Source organism: Procambarus clarkii, chromosome 20 (genome assembly GCF_040958095.1).
Source record: "Procambarus clarkii isolate CNS0578487 chromosome 20, FALCON_Pclarkii_2.0, whole genome shotgun sequence".
Lineage (NCBI taxonomy): Eukaryota > Metazoa > Arthropoda > Malacostraca > Decapoda > Cambaridae > Procambarus > Procambarus clarkii.
Genome location: NC_091169.1, coordinates 44,771,993 through 44,793,760, shown reverse-complemented (window position 1 = coordinate 44,793,760; position 21,768 = coordinate 44,771,993). Strand labels below are relative to the sequence as shown.

Sequence of the window (21,768 nt, the reverse complement as noted above, 5' to 3'; positions counted from 1 at the left end):
TGTCTTAGTGGGCATTCTGTCCTAGTGGGTACTGTCCGTCCTAGTGGGTATTCTGTCCTAGTGGGTATTGTCCTAGTGGGTATTCTGTCCTAGTGGGTACTGTCCTAGTGGGTATTGTCCTAGTGGGTATTCTGTCCTAGTGGGTACTGTCCTAGTGGGTATTGTTATGACCCAAGGTAGCCTGGTGAAGCGAGTCTAACAGGTCAGAGTTATTCTTCACACCTGACCAGAGATTACAATTTCAGAGGAAGGAAATTGTTTAAATAAACGTCGTTGAGTGACTTAAAAGCATACAAGCAGAGGATGAACATCTTGTAGAAGTTAGAATGCATAACATGTCGACATTTTGTGACGCTGGCGGACATCGTGACGTCACTTGAGTTGCCACCGTCGTCAGGAATGGACGTGCGTCACTGTGTCCTGGGAAAATAGAAGACGGTTCTGGATAAAGTGTTTGAGTGATGGCTAGAGTGTACAACTGGCGAGGAAGTTGTAGAGGAGACGACAGTATGTCATTTCTCAGTGATTATGGAGATGTTAGAGACGACCTGAAGCCTAATGGTGGTCGTGCCTATGTGGACCTTGATGCGTCTTCCTTTGTGTGGTGGGGAAGGAGGCCGGTATTTCTGTGTGGAGTCTGCCAGGCGACTTTGTGAGCGCCAGTAGCGACTGGAAGGAGCTTAGTGAGGCAGTCCTAAAAGTGATTTTGTGGGCGACCTGAGTGAGCGCCATCTTGGAGCGCCAGAGAGCAGGCGCCCTCACCTCGTCATTTCTGCGGTAAGGTCTCATTAGAATGTATTTATAGTGTTTATTATTGATTGATCGTGTGCCCAATGATCGTAGGAAACGTATATGAATGTAGGGTAGAGATTTGACTAAGATAGTGAGCAGAAATAAGGAATAAGAGATGAGTGAACATGCTGGAGGCGGGAGCAGTACATCCTTACTCTCCTGTGGTCAGCGCACGACTGAGGGGGCGTGGCCCAGGGTTGCCAGATCCAAATTGCTAAAAGTAGCGAGCTGACGGTCAAAAAGTAGTGAATTTGCAAGTAGAGTAGCCCAATTTTTTGTTTAGTCAAATCGAATCAAATCAAATGTTTATTCAGGTAAAAGTACATACATACAAGATGAGTTACAAACATAATGTTAGATGTCTAGATAGCGACAGTACATACAGACAGACGACATTCAAATTTAGTAAGTTTATCTTCCTTCTTTGATAGAACAGACTTGATGCTCATCTGCTGATGACTTATCTCCGATATATTTTGTCTGTGTTTTAATGTTTCACTGTGTTTCTTTAAATCACTTCTATGAGCTCTTATCTCAGTTCTACAAACTTTACAATATGCCTTATTTCCATCTTCTTTCACTTCAGTCAACCACTTTCCAAACACGGGATCCTTAAGCCAGGACATCTGAAATGCTTCCTGGTATTTAGACCACTTCCCCATTTTACACTTCCTTATCTTAACACTTAAGCAAATTCTAAAAGTAACAGCGGTAACTTCTTTTCAATATGCGGTAACTTGTGTCGAACTATCCTTCTGGAGGTCAGAGCCACACTAACAATGAAAGCACAGATGACGCTGCCAAGTACGCTGTATGCTATTCCGCTCTAACGACAGTCATTTGATTCTTGGAAACACCTAAAGAGAAACCTAATATTTACAGTAGGCAACATTGGGAGGTCACTTAACATAGACAGTACCCGGGATGAAGTATTAATGACAATTAAGGTTGGGAAATCTATTGCCCCTGGGGAGGATTATCTTGCCTTGCGGTTACTTTTTCTTTGGGAAGTTCCTAGGATCAACGTCCCCAGGGGGTCGGTCTCTGACCTGGCCTCCTGCGGTAAGTAGTCTATTCAGTCAAGCTGTTGGACGCGGCTGTGATTTGTACACATGGCATTATAAAAGCATGAAAATCATCATTGAGTTTCTTAACATTAATAGCCCAAAATAGCCCAACTTGTTTTTAAAGTAGCCCAAAAAGTCGCAAGTAGCGAAATTAAAAATTTGGGAGCGCGGGGCTCTGAAAAGTAGCCCAATTCGCTACTTGTAGCCCAATCTGGCATCCCTGGCGTGGCCCGGAGCTGCCCTTCAGTGTGGACTCGCCCAGAATGGGGGAGGCCCCACCGCGGCGGAGCTGGAGTGTTTAACGAGATGTCGGAATGAGTAGTTTATTTATTGTGAATATATGTATATATATATTTTATTGGGAAACATTTTAGTATGGATACGTAATAATATTACAGCTTTGTATGGGAGAATGTAATGAAGGAATTTCGCATCTGAAGAATATTATAAGTTGAACTCCAGGTGGGAACTGAACTGCAAGGTGAAGCAGAACCTTAAGTTGAGGAGTGGCCCTCCAGTGATATGAGAGAGCCATATGGCCATATTTCCATAGAGAAATATGGTCATATTTCTATCGGAAAGTGGTTGGGGTCTCTGTTCGCCAGTAAGCAAGAATCAGTTTGGTTCAGTAAGCAGTTTCATTAAACTCCCAACCCACTGATAGTCCTCTGTCCTAGTGGGTACTCTGTCCTAGTGGGTACTCTGCCCTAGTGGGTACTCTGCCCGAGTGGCTACTCTGCCCTAGTGGCTACTCTGCCCTAGTGGGAACTCTGCCCTATTGGGAACTCTGCCCTAGTGGGAACTCTGCCCTATTGGGAACTCTGCCCTAGTGGGTACTCTGCCCTAGTGGGTACTCTGCCCGAGTGGCTACTCTGCCCTAGTGGGTACTCTGCCCTTGTGGGTACTCTGCCCTAGTGGGTACTCTGTCCTAGTGGCTACTCTGCCCTTGTGGGTACTCTGTCCTAGTGGGTACTCTGCCCTTGTGGGTACACTGCCCTAGTGGGTACTCTGTCCTAGTGGGTACTCTGTCCTAGTGGGTACTCTGTCCTAGTGGGAACTCTGCCCTATTGGGAACTCTGCCCTAGTGGGTACTCTGCCCTAGTGGGTACTCTGCCCGAGTGGCTACTCTGCCCTAGTGGGTACTCTGCCCTTGTGGGTACTCTGCCCTAGTGGCTACTCTGCTCTTGTGGGTACTCTGCCCTAGTGGCTACTCTGCCCTTGTGGGTACTCTGCCCTAGTGGCTACTCTGCTCTTGTGGGTACTCTGCCCTAGTGACTACTCTGCTCTTGTGGGTACTCTGCCCTAGTGGCTACTCTGCCCTTGTGGGTACTCTGCCCTAGTGGCTACTCTGTTCTTGTGGGTACTCTGCCCTAGTGACTACTCTGCCCTAGTGGGTACTCTGCCCTAGTGGGTACTCTCCCCTAGTTGGTAATCTGCCCTAGTGGGTACTCTGCCCTAGTGACTACTCTGCCCTAGTGGCTACTCTGCCTTTGTGGGTACTCTGCCCTAGTTGGTACTCTGCCCTACTGGGTACTCTGTCCTAGTGGGTACTCTGCCATAGTGGGTACTCTGTCCTAGTGGGTACTCTGCCCTAGTGAGTATTCTGCCCTAGTGGGTACTCTGCCCTTGTGGGTGCTCTGCCTTAGTGGCTACTCTGCCCTAGTGGGTACTCTGCCCTAGTGGGTACTCTGCCCTTGTGGGTACTCTGCCCTTGTGGGTACTCTGTCCTAGTGGGTACTCTGCCCTTGTGGGTGCTCTGCCTTAGTGGCTACTCTGCCGTTGTGGGTACTCTGCCCTAGTGGGTACTCTGCCCTTGTGGGTGCTCTGCCTTAGTGGCTACTCTGCCGTTGTGGGTACTCTGCCCTAGTGGGTACTCTGCTCTTGTGGGTACTCTGCCCTAGTGGGTACTCTGTCCTAGTGGGTACTCTGCCCTTGTGGGTACTCTGCCCTAGTGGCTACTCTGCCGTTGTGGGTACTCTGCCCTAGTGGGTACTCTGTCCTAGTGGCTACTCTGCCCTTGTGGGTACTCTGTCCTAGTGGGTACTCTGCCCTTGTGGGTACACTGCCCTAGTGGGTACTCTGTCCTAGTGGGTACTCTGTCCTAGTGGGTACTCTGCCCTAGTGGGTACTCTGCCCTAGTGGGTACTCTGTCCTAGTGGGTACTCTGTCCTAGTGGGTACTCTGCCCTAGTGGCTACTCTGCCCTAGTGGGTACTCTGCCCTAGTGGGTACTCTGCCCTAGTGGGTACTCTGCCCTAGTGGGTACTCTGCCCTAGTGGCTACTCTGCCCTAGTGGGTACTCTGCCCTAGTGGGTACTCTGCCCTAGTGGCTACTCTGCCCTAGTGGCTACTCTGCCCTAGTGGGTACTCTGCCCTAGTGGGTACTCTGCCCTTGTGGGTACTCTGCCCTTGTGGGTACTCTGTCCTAGTGGCTACTCTGCCCTAGTGGGTACTCTACCCTAGTGGGTACTCTGCCCTTGTGGGTACTCTGTCCTAGTGGCTACTCTGCCCTTGTGGGTACTCTGCCCTAGTGGCTACTCTGCCCTAGTGGGTACTCTGCCCTAGTGGGTACTCTGCCCTAGTGGGTACTCTGCCCTAGTGGGTACTCTACCCTAGTGGGTACTCTGCCCTTGTGGGTACTCTGTCCTAGTGGCTACTCTGCCCTTGTGGGTACTCTGCCCTAGTGGGTACTCTGCCCTAGTGGGTACTCTGCCCTAGTGGGTACTCTGCCCTAGTGGGTACTCTACCCTAGTGGGTACTCTGCCCTTGTGGGTACTCTGTCCTAGTGGCTACTCTGCCCTAGTGGGTACTCTGCCCTAGTGGGTACTCTGCCCTAGTGGGTACTCTGCCCTAGTGGGTACTCTGTCCTAGTGGGTACTCTGTCCTAGTGGGTACTCTGTCCTAGTGGGTACTCTGTCCTAGTGGGTACTCTGCCCTAGTGGGTACTCTGCCCTAGTGGGTACTCTGCCCTAGTGGGTACTCTGCCCTAGTGGGTACTCTGCCCTAGTGGGTACTCTACCCTAGTGGGTACTCTGCCCTTGTGGGTACTCTGTCCTAGTGGCTACTCTGCCCTTGTGGGTACTCTGCCCTAGTGGGTACTCTGCCCTAGTGGGTACTCTGCCCTAGTGGGTACTCTGTCCTAGTGGGTACTCTGTCCTAGTGGGTACTCTGTCCTAGTGGGTACTCTGTCCTAGTGGGTACTCTGCCCTAGTGGGTACTCTGCCCTAGTGGGTACTCTGCCCTTGTGTCCTAGTGAGCACTCTGTCCTGAAGTTTGCTTACATTACATTCTGGGAGTTCTTCGCCTTCCTAAACCCGGCTTGGGGCCACACTTGTGATAATTTGATCTAACAGACTATTGCTTGCTGTGTCCCGCAGACCCCACACACATCCATCACAACCCGGCTGGTTCGATGCTTCCTGCAAGGAACTTGTCCAGTTATCGAACACGTGAACTTGTCGTCCGGGAAGGTTTCTTAGTATTAGTGGCAGGAGATGGAAGAGCTGTGGACCTTTTGATGTTGGTACAGTGTTCTTTGGGTGTGATCTGTCTCTTCACTACTTCTGTTCTGCAGTTCCTGCCATATCGTTCCCTGTAGTGTGTTAGTGGGCCAATTTTGGGCATGGCCTTCCAGGCAGCATTATAAGGGATAAGATAAGAAGAGTGAGGCAGCATCATGAGGGATAAGGTAAGGAGAGTGAGGCAGCATCATGAGGGATAAGGTAAGGAGAGTGAGGCAGCATTATGAGGGGAAGGTAAGGAGAGTGAGGCAGCATTATGAGGGGAAGGTAAGAAGAGTGAGGCAGCATTATGAGGAGTAAGGTAAGGAGAGTGAGGCAGCATTATGAGGGGGAAGGTAAGGAGTGTGAGGCAGCATTATGAGGGGGAAGGTAAGAAGAGTGAGACAGCATTATGAGGGGAAGGTAAGGGGAGTGAGGCAGCATTATGAGGGGGAAGGTAAGGGGAGTGAGGCAGCATTATGAGGGGAAGGTAAGGAGAGTGAGGCAGCATTATGAGGGGAAGGTAAGAAGAGTGAGGCAGCATTATGAGGGGAAGGTAAGAAGAGTGAGGCAGCATTATGAGGGGAAGGTAAGGGGAGTGAGGCAGGATTATGAGGGGAAGGTAAGAAGAGTGAGGCAGCATTATGAGGGGAAGGTAAGAAGAGTGAGGCAGCATTATGAGGGGAAGGTAAGGAGAGTGAGGCAGCATTATGAGGGGAAGGTAAGGAGAGTGAGGCAGCATTATGAGGGGAAGGTAAGGAGAGTGAGGCAGCATTATGAGGGGGAAGGTAAGGGGAGTGAGGCAGCATTATGAGGGGAAGGTAAGAAGAGTGAGGCAGCATTATGAGGGGAAGGTAAGAAGAGTGAGGCAGCATTATGAGGGGAAGGTAAGGAGAGTGAGGCAGCATTATGAGGGGAAGGTAAGGAGAGTGAGGCAGCATTATGACGGGGAAGGTAAGGAGAATGAGGCAGCATTATGAGGGGAAGGTAAGGGGAGTGAGGCAGCATTATGAGGGGAAGGTAAGGAGAGTGAGGCAGCATTATGAGGGGAAGGTAAGAAGAGTGAGGCAGCATTATGAGGGGAAGGTAAGGAGAGTGAGGCAGCATTATGAGGGGAAGGTAAGGAGAGTGAGGCAGCATTATGAGGGGAAGGTAAGGAGAGTGAGGCAGCATTATGAGGGGAAGGTAAGAAGAGTGAGGCAGCATTATGAGGGGAAGGTAAGAAGAGTGAGGCATCATTATGAGGGGAAGGTAAGGAGAGTGAGGCAGCATTATGAGGGGAAGGTAAGAAGAGTGAGGCAGCATTATGAGGGGAAGGTAAGGAGAGTGAGGCAGCATTATGAGGGGAAGGTAAGGAGAGTGAGGCAGCATTATGAGGGGAAGGTAAGGGGAGTGAGGCAGCATTATGAGGGGAAGGTAAGGAGAGTGAGGCAGCATTATGAGGGGAAGGTAAGAAGAGTGAGGCAGCATTATGAGGGGAAGGTAAGAAGAGTGAGGCAGCATTATGAGGGGAAGGTAAGGAGAGTGAGGCAGCATTATGAGGGGAAGGTAAGGAGAGTGAGGCAGCATTATGAGGGGAAGGTAAGGGGAGTGAGGCAGCATTATGAGGGGAAGGTAAGGGGAGTGAGGCAGCATTATGAAGGGTAAGGTAAGGAGAATGAGGCAGCATTATGAGGGGAAGGTAAGGAGAGTGAGGCAACATTATGAGGAGTAAGGTAAAGGGAGTGAGGCAGCATTATGAGGGGAAGGTAAGGAGAGTGAGGCAGCATTATGAGGGGAAGGTAAGAAGAGTGAGGCAGCATTATGAGGGGTAAGGGGAGTGAGGCAGCATTATGAGGGGTAAGGGGAGTGAGGCAGCATTATGAGGGGAAGGTAAGGGGAGTGAGGCAGCATTATGAGGGGTAAGGTAAGGAGAGTGAGGCAGCATTATGAGGGGAAGGTACGGAGAGTGAGGCATCATTATGAGGGGTAAGGTAAAGGGAGTGAGGCAGCATTGAGGGGAAGGTAAAGGGAGTGAGGCAGCATTATGAGGGGAAGGTAAGGAGAGTAAGGCAGCATTATAAGGGGAAGGTAAGGAGAGTGAGGAAGCATTATGAGGGGTAAGGGGAGTGAGGCAGCATTATGAGGGGTAAGGGGAGTGAGGCAGCATTATGAGGGGAAGGTAAGGGGAGTGAGGCAGCATTATGAGGGGTAAGGTAAGGAGAGTGAGGCAGCATTATGAGGGGAAGGTAAGGAGAGTGAGGCAGCATTATGAGGGGTACGGTAAAGGGAGTGAGGCAGCATTGAGGGGAAGGTAAAGGGAGTGAGGCAGCATTATGAGGGGAAGGTAAGGAGAGTGAGGCAGCATTATGAGGAGTATGGTAAAGGGAGTGAGGCAGCATTATGAGGGGAAGGTAAGGAGAGTGAGGCAGCATTATGAGGGGGAGGTAAGGAGAGTGAAGCAGCATTATGAGGGGAAGGTAAGGGGAGTGAGGCAGCATTATGAGGGGAAGGTAAGGAGTGTGAGGCAGCATTATGAGGGGTAAGGTAAGGAGAGTGAGGCAGCATTATGAGGGGTAAGGTAAAGGGAGTGAGGCAGCATTATGAGGGGAAGGTAAAGGGAGTGAGGCAGCATTATGAGGGGAAGGTAAGGAGGGTGAGGCAGCATTATGAGGAGTAAGGTAAAGGGAGTGAGGCAGCATTATGAGGGGAAGGTAAGGGGAGTGAGGCAGCATTATGAGGGGAAGGTAAGGGAAGTGAGGCAGCATTATGAGGGGAAGGTAAGGAGAGTGAGGCAGCATTATGAGGGGAAGGTAAAGGGAGTGAGGCAGCATTATGAGGGGAAGGTAAGGAGAGTGAGGCAGCATTATGAGGGGAAGGTAAAGGGAGTGAGGCAGCGTTATGAGGGGCAGGTAAGGAGAGTGAGGCAGCATTATGAGGGGAAGGTAAGGAGAGTGAGGCAGCATTATGAGGGGAAGGTAAGGAGAGTGAGGCAGCATTATGAGGGGAAGGTAAAAAGAGTGAGGCAGCATTATGAGGGGGAAGGTAAGGAGAGTGAGGCAGCATTATGAGGGGGAAGGTAAGAAGAGTGAGGCAGCATTATGAGGGGGAAGGTAAGGAGAGTGAGGCAGCATTATGAGGGGGAAGGTAAGGGGATTGAGGCAGCATTATGAGGGGAAGGTAAGGAGAGTGAGGCAGCATTATGAGGGGTAAGTCAGTGTTAACAAGATGAGGACCCTTGACTCACTAAGCATAAGGCACAATAAAGAGACTATGAGGGCCCGAGGAGTGAATACTCCTCATCTTCACCAGAATAAAGTTTTGGACGAGGCAAAACAACTTGATTAGCAAGACGAATGGCTAATTGCCTGGCCAGGCACTTCAAAGGCTCTCACTCCTCCTGGATTAGTTGCTAGATTTACATTTTTTTTAACCATTGGCGTGAATACAAGTGCTTGAAAAAACATATTGGCCCATGGTAGCTTTGAAGAGGGAATAGGAGAGTTATACCAAGGAATATACTCGTAGTATATGTATATTTGGGTATGTATACGTGTCTTTAATGTTTATCGAATTGTCTTTTTTCTCTTAAGACGTTTGGGCGATTAGTGGTGTATTTGATTGTGGTGGGTAGAGCCTGCAGTCACTTTATGGTTGATAGATCATGTTGTATGATGTAGTTATCTGACTTTCGGACACACTTTAAAATGATAAATTCCTCCATTGTATTATATAGTATTAAGGTGTTGCAAATGTACACATGTTGCGTGCCCTTATTGTGGTAAATTTGGATCTGATGAAACTCGTATCCCAGCTCTTATGTCCTGGTATCCCAGCTCTTATGTCCTGGTATCCCAGCTCTTATGTCCTGGTATCCCAGCTCTTATGTCCTGGTATCCCAGCTCTTATATCATGTCCTGGTATCCCAGCTCTTATATCATGTCCTGGTATCCCAGCTCTTATATCATGTCCTGGTATCCCAGCTCTTATATCATGTCCTGGTATCCCAGCTCTTATGTCCTGGTATCCCAGCTCTTATATCATGTCCTGGTATCCCAGCTCTTATATCATGTCCTGGTATCCCAGCTCTTATGTCCTGGTATCCCAGCTCTTATATCATGTCCTGGTATCCCAGCTCTTATATCATGTCCTGGTATCCCAGCTCTTATGTCCTGGTATCCCAGCTCTTATATCATGTCCTGGTATCCCAGCTCTTATATCATGTCCTGGTATCCCAGCTCTTATGTCCTGGTATCCCAGCTCTTATATCATATCCTGGTATCCCAGCTCTTATATCATGTCCTGGTATCCCAGCTCTTATATCATGTCCTGGTATCCCAGCTCTTATGTCCTCGTATCCCAGCTCTTATATCATATCCTGGTATCCCAGCTCTTATATCATATCCTGGTATCCCAGCTCTTATATCATGTCCTGGTATCCCAGCTCTTATATCATGTCCTGGTATCCCAGCTCTTATATCATGTCCTGGTATCCCAGCTCTTATATCGTGTCCTGGTATCCCAGCTCTTATATCATGTCCTGGTATCCCAGCTCTTATATCATGTCCTGGTATCCCAGCTCTTATATCATGTCCTGGTATCCCAGCTCTTATATCATGTCCTGGTATCCCAGCTCTTATATCATGTCCTGGTATCCCAGCTCTTATATCATGTCCTGGTATCCCAGCTCTTATATCATGTCCTGGTATCCCAGCTCTTATATCATGTTCTGGTATCCCAGCTCTTATATCATGTCCTGGTATCCCAGCTCTTATATCATATCCTGGTATCCCAGCTCTTATATCATGTCCTGGTATCCCAGCTCTTATATCATATCCTGGTATCCCAGCTCTTATATCATGTCCTGGTATCCCAGCTCTTATATCATGTCCTGGTATCCCAGCTCTTATATCATGTCCTCGTATCCCAGCTCTTAGGTCCTCGTATCCCAGCTCTTATGTCCTGGTATCCCAGCTCTTATATCATGTCCTCGTATCCCAGCTCTTAGGTCCTCGTATCCCAGCTCTTATGTCCTCGTATCCCAGCTCTTATATCATGTCCTCGTATCCCAGCTCTTAGGTCCTCGTATCCCAGCTCTTATGTCCTCGTATCCCAGCTCTTATATCATGTCCTGGTATCCCAGCTCTTATATCATGTCCTCGTATACCAGCTATTTTATCATGTCCTCGTATCCCAGCTCTTATATCATGTCCTGGTATCCCAGCTCTTATATCATGTCCTCGTATCCCAGCTCTTAGGTCCTCGTATCCCAGCTCTTATGTCCTGGTATCCCAGCTCTTATATCATGTCCTCGTATCCCAGCTCTTAGGTCCTCGTATCCCAGCTCTTATGTCCTCGTATCCCAGCTCTTATATCATGTCCTCGTATCCCAGCTCTTAGGTCCTCGTATCCCAGCTCTTATGTCCTCGTATCCCAGCTCTTATATAATGTCCTGGTACCCCAGCTCTTATATCATGTCCTCGTATCCCAGCTATTTTATCATGTCCTCGTATCCCAGCTCTTATATCATGTCCTGGTATCCCATGTGTTATATAAGATGAATAAAAGTGTACACATGACCCAACATATGTTGGTTTTCTGTATACAAAGAACCTGAAATTTTCACATTTATGATTAAGTCCATCTAAGAATGGCAAAGATTTATTTCGTCCCATTTCCTTTGTAGAGGTAATGTATGGGGATATATTAAAGTTGTCTGTATATAGAAAGTCAAGATGTATTGGGTCTTGTGATCACTTATTGTGATATATATATATATATATATATATATATATATATATATATATATATATATATATATATATATATATATATATATATATATATATATATATGTCGTACCTAGTAGCCAGAACGCACTTCTCAGCCTACTATGCAAGGCCCGATTTGCCTAATAAGCCTAGTTTTCATGAATTAATGTTTTTTCGACTACCTAACCTACCTAACCTAACCTAACCTACCTTTTTCGGCTACTTAACCCAACCTAACCTATAAAGATAGGTTAGGTTAGGTTAGGTAGGGTTGGTTAGGTTCGGTCATATATCTACGTTAATTTTAACTACAATAAAACAAAATTGACCTCATACATAATGAAATGGGTAGCTTTATCATTTCATAAGAAAAAAATTAGAGAAAATATATTAATTTAGGAAAACTTGGCTTATTAGGCAAATCGGGCCTTGCATAGTAGGCCAAGAAGTGCGTTCTGGCTACTAAGTACGACATATATATATATATATATATATATATATATATACATATATATATATATATATATATATATATATATATATACACACACCACAAACGGAGGGTGGTATCAGGGAACCCCCCCCCCCTCCCCCAACAGATAGAGGGTGGGATCTGGCTGGCTGACCCCACACTGATAGGGTATGGGGTCAATCTGCTTAACAATGTGACCCCACACACACACCACTGGTACAATTGCTGGATAACACCTAGGAGTTATGTAATTAAATTATTTTGTAAAATATTTTTGTATGTGTAAATGTGGCCACAGGAAGTTGTGGAATGAGCTTGTGTTTGGATGATAGTGATTATACAACCCAGCCTTCATAAATGATAGAACTTATTGCAATTATTGGTCCAATGTCCGAAAATAGACTGTTGTACCCAAGTGAAGTTCACGTTTTGAACTATTGGAACACTCTAAATGACAGTCCATAAAATAGAACAATAATGCCACTACCTAAACTAGCCTGTCGTAATCCTACAATAGCAATTGAAGAACTAATACAGCCATCTTTAGGCCTAATTTAGCAGTTGTTTGTTTATATTAGGCCAACGTAATATAAGGTTTAGTTGTTGAATTCTTTCTCCTGCCCTTTGCAAAGTCAAACAAAACGTGATCTTCTGGCTCTAAACAGTCCAAAATTGTACGTTGCAACAAGTATCATAACTTGTGTATGACAGGATGAGCTAGAGTGATGTCCTTGCAACACGCTAGGAAAACAATGTGTGTTAAAATGAGTCTCGTTTTCTGTTGCAGACGAGATGCTTGCTGTCGAGGGCGGTAAGTACACATGGCCTGTGTGTGTATCTCTCTCTGCTGGGTACCTCATGGATAGTCTGGACGGGTCAATGTTGTTCTTTATCACCATAACTATCCTGGCCATGTGGCTGGGAGCGTCGAGGGCCATGTGGCTGGGAGCGTCGCTGGGCGTCTTAGCAAAACCAGTTGTGGTGTTACCAACACTCTTCTTATTTCACCTGCTGAATGTTTACACAGTAATACACACACTAACAACCATGAGGCGGTTACATCATGAGAACAGTTATGTGTATATTGGTGGATTCTCATGGCTGCACCCGCTGTGTAACTATTTATATAATAAATATATAAGACCAGGTATAGCTTATTAAACATATAAACCGAGCTGTGGTATTCCTTAATGTGTATAGCGAAGTTTTGCTGAGGTTTATAGATGCTGGTGTTTTGTTCAGTGTGACTAGCGGGAGGATTGCTTCTCCTTGTGCCAACGACTTGTTGTGGCAAGCAGGTATCAAGCAAGTAATAAGCAGGTATCAAGCAAGTAATAAGCAGGTATCAAGCAAGTAATAAGCAGGTATCAAGCAAGTAATAAGCAGGTATCAAGCAAGTAATAAGCAGGTATCAAGCAAGTAATAAGCAGGTATCAAGCAAGTAATAAGCAGGTATCAAGCAGGTATCAAGCAAGTAATAAGCAGGTATCAAGCAAGTAATAAGCAGGTATCAAGCAAGTAATAAGCAGGTATCAAGCAAGTAATAAGCAGGTATCAAGCAGGGATGAAGGAGCATGTTTTATTGGTGATTTAATTATCTTCGGTCTTGAGGGGGAACACTATATTATATCTATTCTTCAGACTGTTAGTTTAAGGATTAATTTAATGTAAGTTTTATAGAAAATTAGTGAACAGGTGACGTGGCAAATTCGTATTTTGTATGAGACTTCACGACACTCAAATTTCTTTGTCTGACTGACTGAGGTAAATTATGATTCCTATACTAACGATGCAACAGCATTTACAGCTTGGTACACTAGAAGTTACTTGAGTCGGGAATTTCCGACAGTAGGATCATCACAGGATCAACATTATCAACGTAGGATCATCACAGGATCAACATTATCAACGTAGGATCATCACAGGATCAACATTATCAACGTAGGATCATCACAGGATCAACATTATCAACGTAGGATCATCACAGGATCAACATTATCAACGTAGGATCATCACAGGATCAACATTATCAACGTAGGACCATCACAGGATCAACATTATCAACGTAGGATCATCACAGGATCAACATTATCAACGTAGGATCATCACAGGATCAACATTATCAACGTAGGATCAACACAGAATCTCCTGGTTATTGCCTCCTTGATATTTTCCCTTTTCTCGTTACTTGTGACCTTGAGTGACGGGTTTGAGTAGTAACGCAACCGTCGTACTAGTAATAGTACTAACGCACCCGTCATATGGAATTAGTGTCTAATCCCGTATAACTTCAATATATCGAGGTGTCAAAAATACAATTATGAGGAGAAAACTTTTTAATCATAGCACACGGAAGAGACACAAGAAGCCCTGTTCAAGAAGCAGTGAGTGAACGGTACCCTGCAACCACTTACAACATCGGGGTATCGAACACCGGCCTGTAAGAAGCGAGGCTGTACACCAACCAGTCCAAGCGGGTGGACTCAATAAAGCGAGATGTGGGCTTACCATCATGACAAATGACTCGCAGCTTATAAGAAGTCCTTTTAGTCACCGTGGCAAGCGAGGACTTAGTTCTTGACAGCTAATCCTCCTAGAAGAACGTACGCGGGAAACTTTGGGAATTGGATTATACGAGATAAATGAGATTAAAACTTTCTGTACGATGCTTCCTCGACGAGTATATAAATATGTACTCGGGTACTCGTCTGTTTGTACTCGTGTAGAGATCAGGTTTAGCTCTTGTACCCAGCTGCCTTGTCGAGTGAAGGTACTCGAATGTGGAGATCGTCAAAAGTTGTTATACTAGTTTGAATTTGGTTTTAAGTAGGCTTCGACTACCTCCTCCTTGTCTGGGTCATTCCCTTTGGTCAGCTGTGGTGGTAACAATGGTTCGAGGCCTCCCTGCCCTGCTCCACCAGGGGGCCAGATCAGCTGCCACCTATTCCTCCCCAGGAAGGCGCTTGAAACAAACGTGTTTTACCGTGATTACGCTAAACGAACCAAGCGCTCGTTAACGCAGTTGTGTCCACGTCTTGATTAACAAGACCAGAGACCATCTTGTTACCCTTGTGTGGTTCTCCTGTAATGTTTAACGACGCTCAACCTCGTTCTAACACACGTTCATATGCCAAGAATTTGATTACATGTATTTTTGATTTTGAAGATGGTGAAAAAGGCGGTGAAGGTGTTTGTATCCGATAAGAAGGTGATGCGAATGTGACTCTTGTATCAAGTCATGTTCTACTTTATATTTATGAACATACAATGGGAACTATCAGGAGGAAGCGCCAAGCCATTACGACCATATAACACTGGAAAGGGATCAGGATAAGGATTTGGGATGGGACCGAGGGGGGGGGGGGCGGAGGAATGGTGCCCAATCACTTGGACAGTCGAGGATTGAACGCCGACCTGCATGAAGCGAGACCGTCGCTTTAACGTCGGGCGTCAGTTGTAGAAAAACTTTGTTTGGAGGATTTGAACCTTTGCACTGGGTACTGTCAAATAACACGCGTAATTTCCTCCCCTCCCCCCCCCCGTTCTATCCAAATCCTTATCCTGACCCCTTCCAAGTGGTATATAGTCGTAATGGCTTGGCACTTTCTCCCTGATAGTTCCCTTCCCTCCCAAGCACACACCTTAGACAACTACACCACGACATGGTCAAAACAATGCAACCTGGGATGTTACCATGTCATGGTGTAGTACTCACCTTGTTGTGCTTGCGGGGGTTGAGCTCTGGCTCTTGGGTCCCGCCTCTCAACTGTCAGTCAACTGGTGTACAGGTTCCTGAGCCTACTGGGCTCTATCATATTTACACTTGAAACTGTGTATGGAGTCAGCCTCCACCACATCACTGCCTAATGCATTCCATTTGTCAACTACTCTGACACTGAAAAAATTATTTCTAATGTCCCTGTGGGCACATGTATGTTAGTGTATGTGAGTGGTGGCAGTGTATGTTGGTGTATGTGGTGACAGTATACTCCACATCATGATGCCAGTAATTCACCAACACACCTCGTAGATTGACAAACGTCAAATTTGACGTATCTCTGCCTAACCCATTGAAATCAATCCTCATTAGTAGGTAGTGAGGAGCCGTCAATTTTACCGTGCCCTTAATCTCGCCAAAGCACTGTGATTTTGCCGTTGGCGCCAGTAGCGTCAAAAGTGTCATGCATTAAATGTGAGGACAGGAAGATTCTGTATTTAATGTAACTAAAGCGTTAAAACTTCGGTGAGGATATTAAAACCCTTTTTATTAGCTGTAATTTATTATTATTATTATTAGCAGACGTCTATTGTTGCATAATATGACGAAGTGATAACATATGTTGCAATATTCAGTAGCTCTGGTAGAATACATTTAATTAAGTAAGTGACTGAGTAGTTTCATGGTATATTTGTTTAATATTGATATTGTGCACTGTGAAGCCTTGCTGGTGGGGGGGGGGGGGTCACACACACACACACACACACACACACACACACACACACACACACACACACACACACACACACACACACACACACACACACACCATGTGAGAAAGATCGGAACAGAGATCGGGACAGAGAAAAAGATCTGGGAGTTGATATCACTCCAAACCTGTCTCCTGAAGCCCACATCAAAAGAATAACATCAGCGGCCTATGCGAGGTATAGTGTTCTAACATCAGAACTGCTTTCAGAAACCTGTGTAAGGAATCCTTCAGAACCTTGTATACCACATATGTAAGGTCAATCCTGGAGTATGCAGCCCCAGCATGGAGTCCGTACCTAGTCAAGCACAAGACGAAGCTGGAAAAAGTTCAGAGATATGCCACTAGGTTAGTCCCAGAACTAAGAGGCATGAGTTATAAGGACAGACTACGTGAACTGCACCTCACGTCGCTGGAAGACAGAAGAGCTATGGGAGACATAATCACCACATACAAAATTCTCAGGGGAATTGACAGGGTGGACAAGGATGGATTATTTAACACGGGTGGCACACGCACAAGGGGACACAGGTGGAAGCTGAGTACCCAAATGAGCCACAGAGACATTAGAAAGAACTTTTTCAGTGTCAGAGTAGTTAGTAAATGGAATGCACTAGGAAGTGATGTAGTGGAGGCTGACTCCATACACAGTTCCAAATGTAAATATGACAGAACCCAGTAGGCTCAGGAATCTGTACATCAGTTGATTGACGGTTGAGAGGCGGGACCAAAGAGCCAGAGCTCAACCCCCGCAGACACAACTAGGTGAGTACACACACACACACACACACGTAAAGCAAATTCTATTCATAATTTTAAAACTAGGTATGATAGGGAAATAGGACCGGGGTCATTTCTGTAAACAACCGATGGCTGGAAAGGCGGGATCCAAGAGTCAATGCTCGATCCTGCAGACACAAATATGTGAGTACACACACACACACACACACACACACACACACACACACACACACACACACACACACACACACACACACACACACACACACACACACTGAGAGGAAAGACACACGAGGACATGTTTCTGCATGTCACGACAGGAGCAATTAAGCCATGCCTGTCACTGATTTATGCCAGGGAGTTGGTGATGGTGTTATAACATAATGCAAGGCAGTTTCACCTCAGTTGTACCTCTTGGTGTGTGTAGGAGCAGTTAAGGAAGATTAGATTAGGTAAAGGAACGTCCAATGGAACTAAACCAAACCACATGGAATATAAGGTCTTTATAAGAGCATATGAAATAGGAATTAAGGAATACCAACATCACAGCAGAACTTAAAGAAAGTGAGGATGGCCTATTTAGAGGCAATGGAAAATGCATGAAAATGCGGAGGAGGAGAGAATGAGAGATTAGAACACTGCAAAAGAGGCAGCTTCTCTTGGAAGGCAATTTCAGGAAATACAGGAGAGGATAGAGGACAGTAATGAGGTCCTCGAGGACTAAAAGGTTACATTTTTAACAGGAATGAAGAACGCTGCGTAAAAACCATGACGCAATTGGAGGAAGTGAAGGAGAAAAATCCCAAAAAGGAAGGAAACTGCGAATGCGTTAGAAAACAGAATAAAAACATTCGAAGAGGGAAGATAAAACAAGAAAGGAAGGAAGTAGGGAAATGGAGGAGATAATCAAGCAGTTAAAGACTGTAACTGAAGGATGAGGAACAAGACTAGATAAAGCCTTTACTGAAGTAGATAAAGACTGACAGAAAGTAGATTAAGTCAACAGTGAGATAAGAAACACTGAAATCACAGTAACGTGATATCCCGCCAAACACAACGAACTACAACGTCGCTACAACGTTCCAACAACTTTTAACACCTATCAAGTTGTAACAACGTTATAACAAGTTGTAACAAGGGAATGATAGGGATTGTTATGTTGTGTGTTTACAGGGATATATCACTGAGGAAATCAACTAGGGCTCTAGGTGGTAGAGTGGTCTAGTGGTAGAGTACGCGACTGGCAATGCCGAGGTCATAGGTTTGCACCCATCTTTAGTCGCAGAACTATAGAAAGAACTGCGATAATCTACAATCTACCAGAACCAGGAGGAAGCACATGGCAAGAGAGGAGCAAGGAAAACCAAAATGAAATAATGGAAAATCGTCACAAAATTTAAGCCAGAGAGATAGCGATGAAAATGGAGCACTTGTGTAGACTAGGTAGGTTTCAGAATAATATAAATAGGCCAGTAAAATTTATCCTTAACAACAGTCCAGTTAAATACACATACCAGCTGAAAAAGTAGTGTTTTAGGGATGACGGGAAGAATCATAATATATTGATTAACCAAGATGTCATCGTGAAATATTAAACACATACTAGGCACAATAGCTAGAAAGCATAGTCCTAGAGCTAAATTATCTCTTCTAGAAGGCACGGATAAACACATTTATGTATGCACAAACACACCTACACCTACACAAACACACATGGGAGTAGGTTTGGTTTTAATATATAGTACAAATCGACTACCAGTCCCATCACGGCAGTCATTTACCACGTGTCCTTCTAATATACTTAATATATATATACATCTAAATATACCTTCTAATATGCTTAATATATATACATCTAATATACCTTCTAATGTACAGTACTTAAATTCCTAATGAAGTTCAAACTTGAAGTAAATTTCGTCTATGTAACTAAGAGATACACCTCATTTAGGATATCGCAGGTATTGTAGGATATCTTGTAGGACATCGTAGGTATTGTAGGATATCTTGTAGTACATTGTAGGTATTGTAGGATATCTTGTAGGATATTGCAGGTATTGTAGGATATCTTGTAGGACATCGCAGATATAGTAGGATATCTTGTAGGACATCGCAGGTATTGTAGGATATCTTGTAAATTATCGTAGATATTGTAGGATATCTTGTAGGACATCGCAGGTGATGTAGGATATCTCGTTCCCTTGCATATTATTTTACTGACTCCTGACCATCAATTACAAAGACTGTGTTGTCTCAGGTGGGTAGTTAACAGCAGGACTACTGCCACCCTCCCGTGCTGCCTCTTCCCCTTCACAGAAAGCATCTTGGCGAACACATATTCACATGTACAATAGTTCCAGTCCTCCACATGAGGTTCCCACAGGGGTACTGGAGTGCACACACACACACACACACACACACACACACACACACACACACACACACACACACACACACACACACACACACACACATGGAATGGAATGGAATGCATTAGGAAGCAATGTGGTGGAGGCTGACTCCATACACAGTTTCAAGTGTAGATATGATAGAGCCCAATAGGCTCAGGAACCTGTACACCTGTTGATTGACGGTTGAGAGGCGGGACCAAAGAGCCAGAGCTCAACCCCCGCAAGTACAACTAGGTGAGTACAACTAGGTGAGTACACACACACACACACAGTTGATTAACAGTTGAGAGGCGGGACCAAAGAGCCAGAGCTCAACCCCCGCAAGCACAACTAGATAAGTACAACTAGGTAACTAGGTAAGTGCACTCACACCTGTCTTTGCACATCAGGCCAATAAGACTGAACAATACAATCATTTCATGCCACGAGTAAATATTCTTCCAATTGTATATGGCAATTTAATCGTTTCCTTGTTTAGTTTCGCCAGAAACATGTGGCAAGTGTCCTCTTACTTGCCACGTGTTTTAAGAACACCTGCATCACGTTGTTTACAACTCTGGCTTTGAAATAACACGGTAACAATCTTGTTTAAGTTATTCTAAACATGTAAATTTGATGTACACTGTTGTGTACTTGTTCAGTCCAGCCAGAATCGTAACGAGTTGTATAAGTCGTTAGGGATAAAGGCTCTGATTGTGGTTGCTTGAAACCACTCAACTGCCAAGTCCACTACGGGTTCACCACAGCCCGTGCTACTTGGAACTTTTTGTACCAGGTAGTGAATCTTAAACAACAACAACAACTCAACTGCCTCTAACAATATTCTCACTTATTTATAGTCCGTACAATATTCAGTCACCCCAACACACTCCAAGTAGCTATTAATTCATCCCCAGACAATCCAAAGAACTATTCCTTCACACACAGTCTCCCTCTTAACTACTAACACACATGTGCTCTGGGCCTGACAAGCACAAGCACACACCTTCCGTCACTGTGTCTCACGTGGCCACATGTACTCAAACTCTACACATTACCTACATACACATGCTCGGTCCTTATACATTTCTTCACTTGGAAACCAGAAAAGAAATTCCATTAACAAGCTCATTCATGGCTGGCTAAACGGGCAGATTTTGTTAGGAGCGTGGGGCCGCCGGCACCAGCGGGAGCGTGGGGCCGCCGGCACCAGCGGGAGCGTGGGGCCGCCGGCACCAGCGGGAGCGTGGGGCCGCCAGCACCAGCGGGAGCGTGGGGCCGCCAGCACCAGCGGGAGCGTGGGGCCGCCAGCACCAGCGGGAGCGTGGGGCCGCCAGCACCAGCGGGAGCGTGGGGCCGCCGGCACCAGCGGGAGCGTGGGGCCGCCAGCACCAGCGGGAGCGTGGGGCCGCCGGCACCAGCGGGAGCGTGGGGCCGCCGGCACCAGCGGGAGCGTGGGGCCGCCAGCACCAGCGGGAGCGTGGGGCCGCCAGCACCAGCGGGAGCGTGGGGCCGCCGGCACCAGCGGGAGCGTGGGGCCGCCGGCACCAGCGGGAGCGTGGGGCCGCCGGCACCAGCGGGAGCGTGGGGCCGCCAGCACCAGCGGGAGCGTGGGGCCGCCAGCACCAGCGGGAGCGTGGGGCCGCCAGCACCAGCGGGAGCGTGGGGCCGCCGGCACCAGCGGGAGCGTGGGGCCGCCGGCACCAGCGGGAGCGTGGGGCCGCCAGCACCAGCGGGAGCGTGGGGCCGCCAGCACCAGCGGGAGCGTGGGGCCGCCAGCACCAGCGGGAGCGTGGGCCGCCAGCACCAGCGGGAGCGTGGGGCCGCCGGCACCGGCGGGAGCGTGGGGCCGCCAGCACCAGCGGGAGCGTGGGGCCGCCAGCACCAGCGGGAGCGTGGGGCCGCCAGCACCAGCGGGAGCGTGGGGCCGCCGGCACCGGCGGGAGCGTGGGGCCGCCAGCACCAGCGGGAGCGTGGGGCCGCCAGCACCAGCGGGAGCGTGGGGCCGCCGGCACCGGCGGGAGCGTGGGGCCGCCAGCACCAGCGGGAGCGTGGGGCCGCCAGCACCAGTGGGAGCGTGGGGCCGCCAGCACCAGTGGGAGCGTGGGGCCGCCGGCACCAGCGGGAGCGTGGGGCCGCCAGCACCAGCGGGAGCGTGGGGCCGCCGGCACCGGCGGGAGCGTGGGGCCGCCAGCACCAGCGGGAGCGTGGGGCCGCCAGCACCAGTGGGAGCGTGGGGCCGCCAGCACCAGTGGGAGCGTGGGGCCGCCGGCACCAGCGGGAGCGTGGGGCCGCCAGCACCAGCGGGAGCGTGGGGCCGCCGGCACCAGCGGGAGCCAGTGAGGGCCGCCAGCACCAGCGGGAGCCAGTGAGGGCCGCCAGCACCAGCGGGAGCGTGGGGCCGCCAGCACCAGCGGGAGCGTGGGGCCGCCAGCACCAGCGGGAGCCAGCGAGGGCCGCAAGCACCGGCGGGAGCCAGCTAGGGCCGCAAGCACCGGCGGGAGCCAGCTAGGGCCGCCAGCACCAGCGGGAGCCAGCGAGGGCCGCAAGCACCAGCGGGAGCCAGCTAG

The 21,768-nt window shown here is 47.7% G+C and overlaps 1 protein-coding gene across 1 annotated transcript; it reads left to right on the top strand.

Moving 5' to 3' along the window:
- The first annotated feature begins 1,727 nt into the window (after nt 1–1,727).
- Nucleotides 1,728–21,710, top strand: LOC123755499 (collagen alpha-2(I) chain-like). Its single transcript, XM_069328157.1, has 4 exons — nt 1,728–1,854; nt 9,701–10,231; nt 12,368–12,391; nt 20,353–21,710. Exons 1-4 carry the CDS (start codon nt 1,728–1,730, stop codon nt 21,708–21,710), a joined length of 2,040 nt encoding a protein of 679 aa, XP_069184258.1.
- Nucleotides 21,711–21,768: the final 58 nt, after the last annotated feature.

Bases quoted from the DNA above. Each gene is read 5' to 3' on its own strand.
- LOC123755499 (XM_069328157.1), top strand. From the start codon at position 1,728: ATGACAATTAAGGTTGGGAAATCTATTGCCCCTGGGGAGGATTATCTT. The intron at 10,232-12,367 runs GTATCCCAGCTC...TTTCTGTTGCAG, and splicing joins AGCTCTTATATCATGTCCTG to ACGAGATGCTTGCTGTCGAG. The intron at 12,392-20,352 runs GTAAGTACACAT...CTAAACGGGCAG, and splicing joins GATGCTTGCTGTCGAGGGCG to ATTTTGTTAGGAGCGTGGGG.